The 13846-nt window shown below is 47.3% G+C and overlaps 1 protein-coding gene across 2 annotated transcripts in view; it reads right to left on the reverse strand.

Annotated features, from left to right (window-relative positions):
- Positions 1-699: 699 nt before the first annotated feature.
- The window catches only part of ASIC4 (acid sensing ion channel subunit family member 4), a 286302-nt gene continuing 273155 nt past the window's right edge, over positions 700-13846 (reverse strand). For both annotated transcript variants that reach the window (XM_075317099.1, XM_075317100.1), the window contains exons 3-10: positions 13533-13660; positions 11829-11988; positions 10183-10239; positions 9722-9875; positions 5799-5890; positions 5543-5622; positions 5363-5467; positions 700-2411 (exon numbers count right to left, since the gene is read on the reverse strand). In XM_075317099.1, the coding sequence (XP_075173214.1) occupies positions 2298-2411; positions 5363-5467; positions 5543-5622; positions 5799-5890; positions 9722-9875; positions 10183-10239; positions 11829-11988; positions 13533-13660 (890 nt within the window). In that variant the 3' untranslated portion in view covers positions 700-2297. The remainder of the gene's footprint in view (positions 2412-5362; positions 5468-5542; positions 5623-5798; positions 5891-9721; positions 9876-10182; positions 10240-11828; positions 11989-13532; positions 13661-13846) is intronic.

Raw genomic sequence — 13846 nt, forward strand, 5'->3', positions numbered from 1 at the left:
CATTTTGCCTTGATGCTCTGCTGTGTTGCACTCCTGCGGATGGGTTGCTTCCCCGCACCGGGTCCTACGCTGGTGCCGGGAGAGGCTTGATCACATGCTCCGCATTCCTGGTGACTGCTCTGCTTTATTAGGGAGCGTGCTCGGCCAGTCGTATTTCCTATTCTGCAGTAAGTGCCTGGCTTCTGTTGTGTCTTCTAATCTGATCTCGGCTACTCGAAACTGGACTGTTATTGACATTGCTCTGCCCGCCCCCCTGGACCTTGTCAATACCTTCTGGCTTCTGACCTCGGACCTCCTCCTGACCACGTCCCGGCCTGCTCCTTGCATCCTATACATACTGTCCTAGTGTCCTGACCCTCGGCCTGTATCTTGACCTCGTTTCTACCTGCTCCCTGTGTCATGTCCTCCCGGCTAGTCTGACTTTCCCTCTGCACTCTTAGTACATTAGTGCTTCCAGTGCCATCTAGTTACTAGTACCATATTACTCCGTAATGCCAAGCATTACCATTTTGCTCTATCTTAAAAATGCAAACCCTTTACCAATTTGTATGGTAGAATCTTTAGTCGTGGATACATCTCCATTAAGGATCCACCATAACCCATCAAGAGTTTTGAAGTGCATGTCCCTTACTGGTCCCTCGTTCTTCGATATCTTCATCTCCAGTACTGTCCCATTCTACTAAACTGGTTTTTGTGATCTGGGTGAGCGTGTCGCCTGTACAAGCTTCACTGGACCTCCAGCCAAACCAAAGACTTGAGGAACCTGTTTGTTGAAACCTATCGTAGATATGAAGTTGGGAGGTGGTGGATCTTCCATCTTTCGTACACTAGTCCTTCTCTAGTCAATATGGAACCCCTTTAGTAATTTCATCTACATGTTGTCAGTATTCTACCAATTCCTATATATACTCATTTAGACACTCAAGAGTCCATGAAACCTTCACCCTCCATAAATCTTCTTCCGTTTTGGAGCTCACTAACCTGCCTTATTTTGATTTTTTACTTCTTCATTGAGGTTGTCTCGTAATTATCAGTTGTGTTCCTATCAGACTTTGATAGCACCATTGTTAACTGAAGACCTATTGGAGCATCTTCTAGATATCCCACCTTCGTGTTTACCTCCTTTGATCTCCCAAATTCTAACCTCGTTTAAAAATGTTCCCATCCTCAAAATCTCCGGTAACCTTCAACCCATCTCATGGTCTTAAATATCCTAACCCAACATCGGTATCGTTACCCTGTCCATCCCTATGTATTACGTAACGAGACCCTCCAACGTCTTCAGAAAACCAGCAATAGTACGTACATCCTCACATCTGAAGATGTCTAGTAGATGGTCCTGCCATAGTTGTTCTACCACAGATTTATCAACTAATGCTAACAATTGTGACGTCTCACTGTAGGATGTTCATTTTTTAGGACTTCAGTGGTGGTGTATTCGCAGGGATAAGGCAGTTGGCAATGGGTCTAGTGAGAATGTAAGAAATATGTAGACCTAACAATAAGATAGTCTCCATCTCATTTCTTGCCTGGCAAAGCTTGGAAAGAACCAAAGACTTGAGGAACCTGTTTGTTGAAACCTATCGTAGATATGAAGTTGGGAGGTGGTGGATCTTCCATCTTTCGTACAGTTCTGAGTATATTGAGGAGCGGATGTGCTTTATGTGTAGATATTCTGCATGTTACACCTGTTTGGTCTTTGTGCCTGGCTTTTTTGCAGTATATAAAATGAGTATAAATATTAATAAACACCTGATGATTTGGTGACTGTGCTCCTTGGAGAAGTCTATCTACAAACCATCATATTCTCATACCAGACATGACCTGTAAATCCATAACCAAACATTGTGCCCGTTACATGGTGACCTCTAAACCTGCTTTACTCTTATGGTGGACTCCTCGATGTTTTCATTTAATCCTCGGTGTGAAATGTAGATGGACGTAGAGTAAAAACTCAAGTAAAGAAGACCGGATCTGAAACCAGTGCTATAGGTTTAATGACGACCCACCCAACTCTGTAGAGGAACCAACTCTACGGACTGGAGCAACGAGGGTGTATCATGATGTCCCAGATATTCGCAGGTGTTATATCTCACCCACTAAAGAGGTTTCTCAAGATCTTCTTGCATTACGGAAGTACTTGAACATTCCAGTTCAGCCAGACGTAGGTGGTAGGGTTAGCTCCCGATTCCTTCAGAGTTTCCGAGAGGCAGGATAGGAGCCATAATATAATGTTTTTTGCCTCTCTCGGAAAAGAAAAGTTTGCTTTCGGTGGGTATAACCCCACCGTTATGTGTCTAACAGGCAAAGTCCTCGAATACCCCATGATGCGTGTAATGCCGATGATGGTTGGGGAGCATCGTGGTGGCATAGGCTCCTTCTGGATGTCGTCCATGGGTCTCGGTGGAGCTCTAGATAGGAATCAAGAGATTGTTAAAAACCCACAATATATGAAATCTATCCTCCTGTTTGTCTTCACCACATCCCGATGTTACATAGTGTGACAATTCTAAACAGTATCTACTGGTGTGAGGCGGCAGCCAACGAATGTGTTCCCTAGAGTAGAGTTGGCCATTGGCAGGTTGATTAGTCCCTGCCGGGGGAGTAGCCATAAGGGGATGTGGAGGAAGCAGCCATAACTGGCCTCTGGTGCCTATGGGAGCCCGAAGAGGACACCATAATTAGCGATGAGTGAATCCCTCATAATAAATGACATTTTTGTGAATTTCTGTAAAAAATTTAGATACTGGTGAATTTAATGTTTTTGCAGTCATCAAGCCCTCACTTGTCCTTACACAGCTCTACAGTGCCTCGATCCTCCGCAATGGTCTCCGCAATGGTCTCCGCAATGGTCTCCGCACTGGTTTCTGTACTCCTTTCTGTCACTGAGGCCAATGATTGGTGATGACCACGTTTGGCCGGCCACTGGTGACAGCACTGGATAGACCCCTGAGGAACCAAAGACCAGCACCAAGGATTGGGGAGATCCATAGGCAGCTTAAAGACAGGTGAGGGCTTAGGACAAATGAGTATAATGGATTTTATTATGTGTAAACCCTTCCTATCCTCTCCGTTTATTATGGAGGGAGCTCAGGACATACTGTATTTTTTCGTTTTTTAAGACATCGGATTATAAGACGTACCCCAAATTTAGAGCTAAAATAGGTAAATAAATAAATGGGGTCTGTCTTATACGCCGGTGGTGTCTTAACGGAGGAGGGGAGACAGCAGTGGTGGAGCGGAGTCACTGGAGGCAGGGACGGTGCTTGGGTAGGGCGATGCTGCAGGCGCTGCATTTGGGCCTGTACTGGCAGCGGTGGGATCTGTGCTGGCAGCGGTGGGATCTGTGCTGGCAGTGGTGGGATCTATGCTGGCAGTGGTGGGATCTATGCTGGCAGCAGTGGGGGCTGTGCTGGCAGTGGTGGGGGCTGTGCTGGCAGCGGTGGGATCTGTGCTGGGAGCGGTGGGGGCTGTGCTGGCAGCGGTGGGGGCTGTGCTGGCAGCGGTGGGGGCTGTGCTGGCAGTGGTGGGGGCTGTGCTGGCAGCGGTGGGATCTATGCTGGCAGCGGTGGGATCTGTGCTGGCAGCGGTGGGATCTGTGCTGGCAGCGGTGGGATCTGTGCTGGCAGCGGTGGGATCTGTGCTGGCAGTGGTGGGATCTATGCTGGCAGCGGTGGGGGCTGTGCTGGCAGCAGTGGGATCTGTGCTGGCAGCGGTGGGATCTGTGCTGGCAGCGGTGGGATCTATGCTGGCAGCGGTGGGGGCTCTGCTGGCAGTGGTGGGGGCTGTGCTGGCAGCGGTGGGGGCTGTGCTGGCAGTGGTGGGATCTGTGCTGGCAGCGGTGGGATCTGTGCTGGCAGCGGTGGGGGCTGTGCTGGCAGCGGTGGGGGCTGTGCTGGCAGCGGTGGGATCTGTGCTGGCAGCGGTGGGATCTGTGCTGGCAGCGGTGGGATCTGTGTTGGCAGCGGTGGGATCTGTGCTGGCAGTGGTGGGATCTGTGCTGGCAGCGGTGGGATCTGTGCTGGCAGCGGTGGGATCTGTGTTGGCAGCGGTGGGGGCTGTGCTGGCAGCGGTGGGGGCTGTGCTGGCAGCGGTGGGGGCTGTGTTGGCAGCGGTGGGGGCTGTGCTGGCAGCGGTGGGGGCTGTGCTGGCAGCGGTGGGGGCTGTGCTGGCAGCGGTGGGATCTGTGCTGGCAGCGGAAGCTGTGCTGGTTGTGTGGAGCAGGCCAGTTCGGCAGGTGTCCCAAATGCTCTGTCGGCGGTGCAGACTTCAAAGAAATGGCACCTGGAGTGGCGCATGCGAAGATTGAGCTCTCAGCTTAATGACCAGCTGAGATCTCATCAGTGCATGCGCCACCTCCGAGCGCCATTTTTCCATAAGTCCGCTGCTGGGAGAAGGAGGCGGCGCATGCACAGATGAGATCTTGAGCTGAGAGCTCCAACTACGCACACGCCAACTCTGTGCGCCATTATTTTATCCAAGAGCATCTGGGACACTCACCGCACCGCCCTGCTCCACACAGCAGCCGCACAGCCTCCACCGCGCCAATTCTCCACCCCCCGGTAAACTATATTCGGATTTTAAGACACACTCCTCATTTTCCTCCCAAATTTCTGGGAAGAAAAGTGCGTCGTATAATCTGAAAATACGGTAATCGTTTTTTCACGGCCATTGGGGCACTTTCGATGAAGACCAATTTTATTGAGACTGAAAGGAATCTACTGGAAGAGTGAAGCAATTCTTGAGGGATTCGCTCATTTGTTATAAATCGTGGAGGGAAGATGAGGACCCATCTGCAGATCGAGGTCCAGATACTTTGTTTCTTCTCTGGTTCCATTTGATACAATCTGTGGATCACTTATCAACCACGTTACAAGATGTCTGATCGCTTGTGGTAAAAGCTACAATTGTAGAGTTTTGGGTAATGTAACAATGTGGACACGGAATATTTCACACCTGACGATGCGTTATATATTTCGGTGGATTCACCCCATCTGACAAAGATCATGTGGATCACTATGATCGTATGATCAGTAAAGATCATCTATTGTTGATGTTCTACACAAATACTGACCAGTCACTGGAAGATAGGTCAACCAACTAATCAGCAAACCAGTGGATCTACAAAATGACCAATGAAACATTGGACCAACCAACTGCCGAATTTAACCAACCACCCAATTTTGGTGACAGCCAATAAGCTTGGCAAGGACTGAGGAGCCATATACTAGACCACGAAGAGTTGTGATGTTACTTATATTCCAATTGTCCCAACTTCCAAACTCTTTCCCCCTGTAGCACCTCTAACATGTCCTACACGTTGTGGTGTTCCCCATTCTTTCCTTTTGTCTCGGCTCCATACCTGGTCGTTCAGGTCATCCATGGCGAGCGTTGCAATGTTTTCTTTCGGCTTTCTGGTGGGGGATGGTTTTCTCCGAAACAGTTTGTTCATTTTATCCCGTATCAACTGCAAAGGGGTAGATACAGGTCACACCGGAGTCACGGGAGCTAAGATGGCGGGCCACTGACTATTGTAACCCACCTCGTAGACGTAATCCAGGATCTCCAGGATGGTGAGGATACTGGCTCCGATAAATAGACCCATCTGACCTCCGATGTCTCCTGAAAGACGAAAGGACATGTCCATGTGAGGAGCAGTGGTCAGTCCGACGTGGTCTACATCCGAGGACTCCACACATTTATGTCTGAGCTTGTCATCGAGGTATCGTCCAAGATCAAGGCAAAGAAGCAAAATTCAAGGGCTAAGTGTTTTTTTCTGTAAGATCCCTTTGTCTTACCTAGTAGACTGGCCAGGTCGTACGCTTTCTTCTGCTTTATTGTCCCGTAGTTCAGGGCTTCAAAGAAAATATCAAGAATGAGGAAATTGTCCCTGCGGAGTAAAATACGGATGAAAGTCTCAAGGGTCACTTTTAGTTCCATTAATTAGATAATAATCTTCAGATTTTATTAAGTAACTTTGTAGCTATTTAGATTTTTATGTAAATATCTTCCCAGGGGCAAAGATAATAATCTGCAGAATGACACACGCACGCACACACACGCACGCACGCACGCACAGGCACACGCACACGCACACACACACATCAGACGGAGACCAGAGAGTGACGGGAGCTGCTTGCAGAGTCTCACCTCTGTGTATTCCTATACTTTTCTGCCTTATCTAGGCCTCCAAAAAAGCTATGTATATGGCCATGTATCCTAACACTGGTACATTTTATGGTTATACTGGGAGCTTTTCCATTATATAAAATAAATAGTGGGAATATTCTCTAAAGCTGTGCCCTTTAATGGTGGAGAGATGGCTCTGTTGAGCCTGTCACAGTCTATACAGTGAAGCATAAAGCAAGAAATGACGACCTGTTGTCTGTGCTGGGATGGGGAATGAATAGTAAGGCGACTTTGGTAAAGAGATGACTCAGCTCATCTGTCACAGTATATGCAGTAAAGCATAAAGCAGTAAATTATGAGCTGTTGTGTTTGCTGAGACAGGGATTGTAAGGGTAAGTTCACACAGTGCGTTTTTCGCGGCGTTTTTGCGCAGTTTTCGGGTGCGTTTTTGCTCAGAAAACTGCATGACTTTGCTTCCCCAGCAAAGTCTATGAGTTTTCATTTTTGCTGTCTGCACACAGATTTTTTTTTCAGCTGCGTTTTTGTGGTGCCACAAAAACGCAGCATGTCAATTATTCCCGCGTTTTTCACTGCGCTTTTCATCCATTGAGTGCAATGGGATTTTGAAAGACGCAATGAGAAACGCAAATAGCTGCGTTTTGGTGCGTTTTGGTGCGTTTCTAAGACCAAAAACGCAGCTATAAACGCAGGAGGTGGGTAGTAAAGTGACGTGTACAGGAAGAGGATTCCTTCTGTCAGTAAACACAGAAGCGTGAATCCTCCCGGTACAGTCACCGCCGCGTCCACCTCCCGTCCTGTGCATGTATGCTGCTGTGCGGCGCCATGTCTGGGCGGGAGGTGGAAGCGGCTGCGAAAACAAAAGTGAACAGTAGAAAAAAAAAAAAAGTTATACTCACCTGTCTGCAGGGTCCCGGTGCCATGCCCGCTCCCATCTCCTCTCACGGTACCGCCGCTCCGGGTGTGTGCAGTCTCCCAGGGCAGTACGATAGATGCAGGACCTGGCGATGGATCACCTGATGCAGTCACCTGACGCATCAGGTGATCGTAAGTATCGCGGTGACGCGGGCGCCCGGCCGGTTTAAGCTATCAGCGGATGCGTCAGGAAACTTCATCCCTGATTACCGGCAGCTGCTGCAGCGATCGGATGGGATCAGACTCCTCCAATCGCTCCAGGAGCTGCCGGTAATCACCACATAAGTGGGTATTTTTTTTTTTTTTTTTTTTTGCACCGATGCATCAGCTGATTGTATAAACAGCTTTTATACAATCAGCTGATGTGTGATGTGATTCAGCCCCTAGAACCTGACACATCATCTGATCACTTTGCCTTCCAGCAAACCGATCAGATGATATTGGATCTGGATTGGACGGCGCGGGACCCTTGACCCAGGATTACTGCGGAGGGGGGGTTCTTTATTTCAATAAAGATGGAGTCACTAATTGTGTTGTGTTTCATTTCTAATAAAAATATTTTTCTGTGTGTTGTGTTTTTTTTTTATCTTTACTATAAATTCATGGTGGCCATGTCTAATATTGGCGTGACACCATGAATTTCGGGCTTAGGGCCAGCTATACAGCTAGCCCTAACCCCATTATTACTCAGCGAGCCACCCGGCATCAGGGCAGCTGGAAGAGTTGGATACAGCGCCAGAAGATGGCGCTTCTATGAAAGCGCCATTTTCTGGGGTGGCTGCGGGACTGCAATTCACAGCGGGGGTGCCCAGAAAGCATGGGCACCCTGCACTGTGGATTCCAATCCCCAGCTGCCTAGTTGTACCCGGCTGGACCCAAAAATTGGGCGAAGCTCACGTCATTTTTGTTTTTAAATTATTTCATGAAATTCATGAAATAATTAAAAAAAAAAGGGTTTCCCTATATTTTTGGTTCCCAGCCGGGTACAAATAGGCAGCTGAGGGTTGGGGGCAGCCCGTACCTGCCTGCTGTACCCGGCTAGCATACAAAAATATGGCGAAGCCCACGTCATTTTTTTTGTTTGGGGGGGGGGCAAAGAAATCCTGCATACAGTCTTGGAAGGAGGATGCTGAGCCTTGTAGTTCGACAGCTGCTGTCTGCTCTCCTGCATACACTATTGGATGGAGGATGCTGAGCCTTGTAGTTCGACAGCTGCTGTCTGCTCTCCTGCATACACTATTGGATGGAGGATGCTGAGCCTTGTAGGTCTGCTCCCCCTGATTCTCCCTCAAGCATACAGTCCTGGATGGAGCATGCTGAGCCTTGTAGTTCTGCAGCTGCTGTCTGCTCTCCTGCATACACTATTGGATGGAGTATGCTGAGCCTTGTAGTTCTGCAGCTGTCTGCTCTTCTGCATACACTAGTGGAGAATGAAGAACACATTGAAGAAGGAAATTACATCAGACCTTTTTTTTTGTTCACTGATAAAAAACGCAGCAAAACGCAGCAAAAAAACGCACCAAATCGCGGCAAAACGCGTGCGTTTTTTGCCGCGTTTTTTTGACACGGGTGCGTTTTTGTGCGGTTTTTGCTGCAAACCTAGCCTAAAAGAGATGAATAGTAAGGCGATTGTGGTAAAGAGATAACTCTGCTCATGCTCTCACAGTCTATACAGTAAAGCATAAAGCAGTAAATGATGACCTGTTGTGTCTGCTGAGATGGGGAGTGTAAAGGAAATGAATAGTAAGGCGATTGTGGTAAAGAGATAACTCTGTTCATGCTGTCACAGTCTATACAGTAAAGCATAAAGCAGTAAATGATGAGCTGTTGTGTTTGCTGAGACAGGGAGTGTAAAGGAAATGAATAGTAAGGCGATTGTGGTAAAGAGATAACTCTGATCATGCTGTCACAGTCTATACAGTAAAGCATAAAGCAGTAAATGTTGACCTTTTATGTCTGCTGAGATGGGGTGTGAAATGGGAATGAATAGTAAGACTGTGGTAAAGAGATGACTCTGCTTATCCTATCACAGTCTATACAGTGAAGCATAAAGCAGTAAATGATGACCTGTTGTGTCTGCTGAGATGGAGTGTGAAATGGGAATGAATAGTAAGACGACTGTGGTAAAGAGATGACTCTGCTCATTCTGTCACAGTCTACACAGTGAAGCATAAACAGGACATGATGATCTGTTGTGTTTGCTGAGATGGGAAGTGAAAACGGAATGAATTGTAAGGGAATTGTGGTAAAACAGGGAAGAAAGGTGATAGACATAGATTAGATGATGTGGAGGCATTGCTGTGTCTGGGAGGAATGAAAGTGAGTGCGGAGGGCAGGAGGTGACAATCTGTACCCTCTTCATTTATAAGAGCGTGGGTTGTCACTCTATATAAAGGCAAATTGTGCTTATTTGATGAAGGTTCAGACCATGAATATATGTGACTCATCACAGGTTATTGTTTTTGTCTGTCTCCACCATGCTTTATCCTGCAGGTGAGTTTGATCAGATTGGCTGCTGTGTTGGCAGGAATTCAGCATTGAGAAATAATTATTGTGAGCTACAATTAACTAATATAAGGAAACGTCCCCATTAATCTGCAGGGACTGAGCCTGATGAAGGGAGAGACCCCCAGATCTTACATCTCCTCTCTTCACTTACCTAATATATGTCTCATTCCTGTTGTATTTTTTCGCCAGGTAACGAGCGGAGCCTTTATTGGGAATCCGGACCATGGAGATCTCCTTGCCGTAGCGCGTCATGTTGCAGGGTGTGGGGCAAGTGCATTTATCATCATTGTCCTCTACCATGGCGTCTGCGGGGGGAGAGACGAGACCACTCTGGGCACTGTATGCAGCAACACTAATGATTACACATTGGGGGATTTATGTAGATATATATTTAAAGGAGCCGTTTAATCAGGGAAACCTCATTCTACTCATTAATTAGGGGAACTTAGAGCCTCGCTTCTGTAAAGAGCCGCCAGCATGTAATACCACATTTCACCTGTAGTGGCCGCTGTAGGGGATTTGTATGGCTCGGCAAACCCGCTAAGATCTAGCGATATCGGTCACCTTCTAAGCCAAGTAAGCCAAGAAGACAAGAAGATCGGGGTATCGTACCTAGCGTGGTGTCCGCACAGCTGATGTACTTGGAGGGGGAACAGATTGTCTCATTTCCTAAGGAAAAAAATCCATTGACACAATTAATAGATTATTAAACTTTACTGATCTTATACAGAGAAATATCATAATATCTGCACGGTAATACATTATATCTGTTATTCAGTACTGTTCTATGTGAATGTATTATGACAGCACAATGGCTCAGTGGTTAGCACTATATAGAGGCTGAGTGATTAGCAGTATATGATGGCTCAGTGGTTAGCACTATATAGAGGCTGAGTGATTAGCAGTATATGATGGCTCAGTGGTTAGCACTATATAGAGGCTGAGTGATTAGCAGTATATGATGGCTCAGTGGTTAGCACTATATAGAGGCTGAGTGATTAGCAGTATATGATGGCTCAGTGGTTAACACTATATGGTGGCTTAGGCTGCTTTCACACCTCCGGTTTTTGCAATGCAGCACAATCCGGCACTTTGCAGGAAAAACGGAACCGTTTTTTTTTTTTTTTGCTGCCGGTTGCGTTATTCCTGCATAGACTAACATTAGTGCCGCATTGTGCCGCATGGGCTTGCGTTCCGTCCGGTTTTTGCCGCATGTGGCAGATTTAGCCGATGCGGCGGCCGGATGGAACGTTCCCTGGCACGTTTTTTGCTCCGGCAAAAAAAAACCGCATCGCGCCGCATCCGGCCGATGCGGCGCTTTTTCCAATGCATCCCTATGGATGCCGGATGCAGCGCGATGCGGCAAAAACCGCATCCGGTTGCCGCATGCGGTTTTTGCCACTGCGCATGCTCAGTAGCGTGCCGCAAGCGGCAAAAACCGGACGGGCCGCATTTAAAAAACTTATGCAAAGGATGTGGTGTTTTCACCGCATCCGCTGCATAGGTTGCACAGCCGGATTGAGCCGCACCGCTCCAACCGGATGTGTGAAAGCAGCCTTAGTGGTTAGCACTATATGGTGGCTCAGTGGTTAGCACTATATGGTGGATCAGTGTTTAGCACTATATGATCTCCCAGTGGTTAGCACTATACGGTGGCTCAATAGTTAGCACTGTATGGTGTATCAGTGGTTAGCACTATATAGTGTATCAGTGGTTAGCACTATACGGTGGCTCAGTGGTTAGCACTATGTGGTGGCTCAGTCGTTAGCACTATATGGTGGCTCAGTCGTTAGCACTATATGGTGGCTCAGTAGTTAGCACTATATGGTGGCTCAGTCGTTAGCACTATATGGTGGCTCGGTGATTAGCACTATATACTGGCTCGGTGGTTAGCTCTATATGGTGGCTCGGTCGTTAGCACTATATGGTGGCTTGGTGATTAGCACTACATACTGGCTCGGTGGTTAGCCCTATATGGTGGCTCAGTGTTTAGGACCATATGATGGCTCAGTGGTTGGCATTGTATGGTGTCTTAGTGGTTAGCACTGTATGGTGGCTCAGTGGTTAGCACTAGATGATGACTTAGTGGTTAGCAATTTTGCTTTGCAGTGCTGGGGTCCTGGGTTCAAATCCCACTAAGGACAACATGTACAAGGAATTTGTATGTTCTCCCAATGAAATCCGGACCAATTTTTTTATTTGCTCGTGTGACCCCGGCCTTACATTGATGATCAGAGATATCGGCACGTGACAGTTACCTGGCATATGGACCATTCGACAGGAGCAGCTCCTCACCACCGCCTTCTTCTCACACTGCAGTCTGCAGGCGGAGATGCTGTATGCGCTGTAACCTGGGAGAAACTCACCAGACGGTGCACTGGATCTGCAGTTACCCCACGGCTCGGGCAAATAGGTCAGCTGTGTGCAAAAACAAGACATGATAATTTACCTCCTGCATTATACTCCAGAGCTGCACTCACTATTCTGCTGGTGAGTCACTGTGTACATATATTACATTACTGATCCTGAGTTACATCCTGTATTATTATACTCCAGAGCTGCACTCACTATTCTGCTGGTGCAGTCACTGTGTACATACATTACATTACTGATCCTGAGTTACCTCCTGTATTATACTCCAGAGCTGCACTCACTATTCTGCTGGTGCAGTCACTGTGTACATACATTACATTACTGATCCTGAGTTACCTCATGTATTATACTCCAGAGCTGCACTCATTATTATGCTGGTTCAGTCACTGTGTACATACATTATATTACTTATCCTGAGTTACCTCCTGTATTATGCTCCACAGCTGCACTCACTATTCTGCTGGTGCAGTCACTGTGTACATACATTACATTACTGATTCTGAGTTACCTCCTGTATTATCCTCCAGAGCTGCACTCACTATTCTGCTGGTGCAGTCACTGTGTACATACATTATTGATCCTGAGTTACCTCCTGTATTATACTCCAGAGCTGCACTCCCTATTCTGCTGGTGCAGTCACTGTGTACATACATTACATTACTGATCCTGAGTTACCTCCTGTATTATACTCCAGAGCTGCACTCACTATTCTGCTGGTGGAGTCACTGTGTACATACATTACATTACTGATCCTGAGTTACCTCCTGTATTATACTCCAGAGCTGCACTCACTATTCTGCTGGTGCAGTCACTGTGTACATACATTACATTACTGATCCTGAGTTACCTCCTGTATTATACTCCAGAGCTGCACTCACTATTCTGCTGGTGGAGTCACTGTGTACATACATTACATTACTGATCCTGAGTTACCTCCTGTATTACGCTCCAGAGCTGAACTCACTATTCTGCTGGTGCAGTCACTGTGTACATACATTACTGATCCTGAGTTACCTCCTGTATTATACTCCAGAGCTGCAGTCACTATTCTGCTGGTGGAGTCACTGTGTACATACATTACATTACTGATCCTGAGTTACCTCCTGTATTACACTCCAGAGCTGCACTCACTCTGAATTCTCGGATTGTAATAGTTATATGCCTGATACGTACGTTCTCGGTGTCATATTTGGGGATCTCTCCGTTACCTTTGATCTGGAGACAATGGATTAGTAACAGTTACCTGCATGATTTCGGCTTTCGGTCACAGATTTGGTTGCCGCCGGTCGTTGGATACATTGGGAAATTGATTTACTACTTTGTATCTTGGATCAGTAAAAGTCAGTGACTATATTTTCAGAGCTAATGTATGCAAATGATATGCGCGACCTTAAATGTGACGGATTCTTGTGCTTTTTGGACCTCGCTCACAATGTGATACATTTGTCTTTGGCTTTTTGTGCCTGTGTAACCCTTGTGCTGCTGGTTATAGCGGGAGACGCTGCCTGTGTCTATCTCCAGCCGATCCCGAGCGATCAGGCCAGATCCATGCTCCCTTCCCTCATATTTGGGATCCTCATCATACATACCCTCTGTTCCTGGCAGGAGACGAATGTCTGGAATCCGGGGGACACTCCGAACCCCAGCTGGTGGATGTAGGGGGGCTCATCCTGGCTGTGGATCTGCACCCTGATCCCGGCCTCGAAGGACGTCTCATCTGAGGAGGAAAGAGACGGGGGTTGGTCGGGTCCCCGGGAGATTCGCCCGGTTCTTGCGGTTACATTTAGGGCTGTAATGTTTGTTAGACACTTCAGGATAATTCGTGTTCTTGTAATCACAGACGGTTCTTCTGCATCAATTATTCATCAGCAAATCTCCCCGACCTGAGATATTAACCCCCAAT

Source organism: Anomaloglossus baeobatrachus, chromosome 7, assembly GCF_048569485.1.
Source record: "Anomaloglossus baeobatrachus isolate aAnoBae1 chromosome 7, aAnoBae1.hap1, whole genome shotgun sequence".
Classification (NCBI taxonomy): Eukaryota; Metazoa; Chordata; class Amphibia; order Anura; family Aromobatidae; genus Anomaloglossus; species Anomaloglossus baeobatrachus.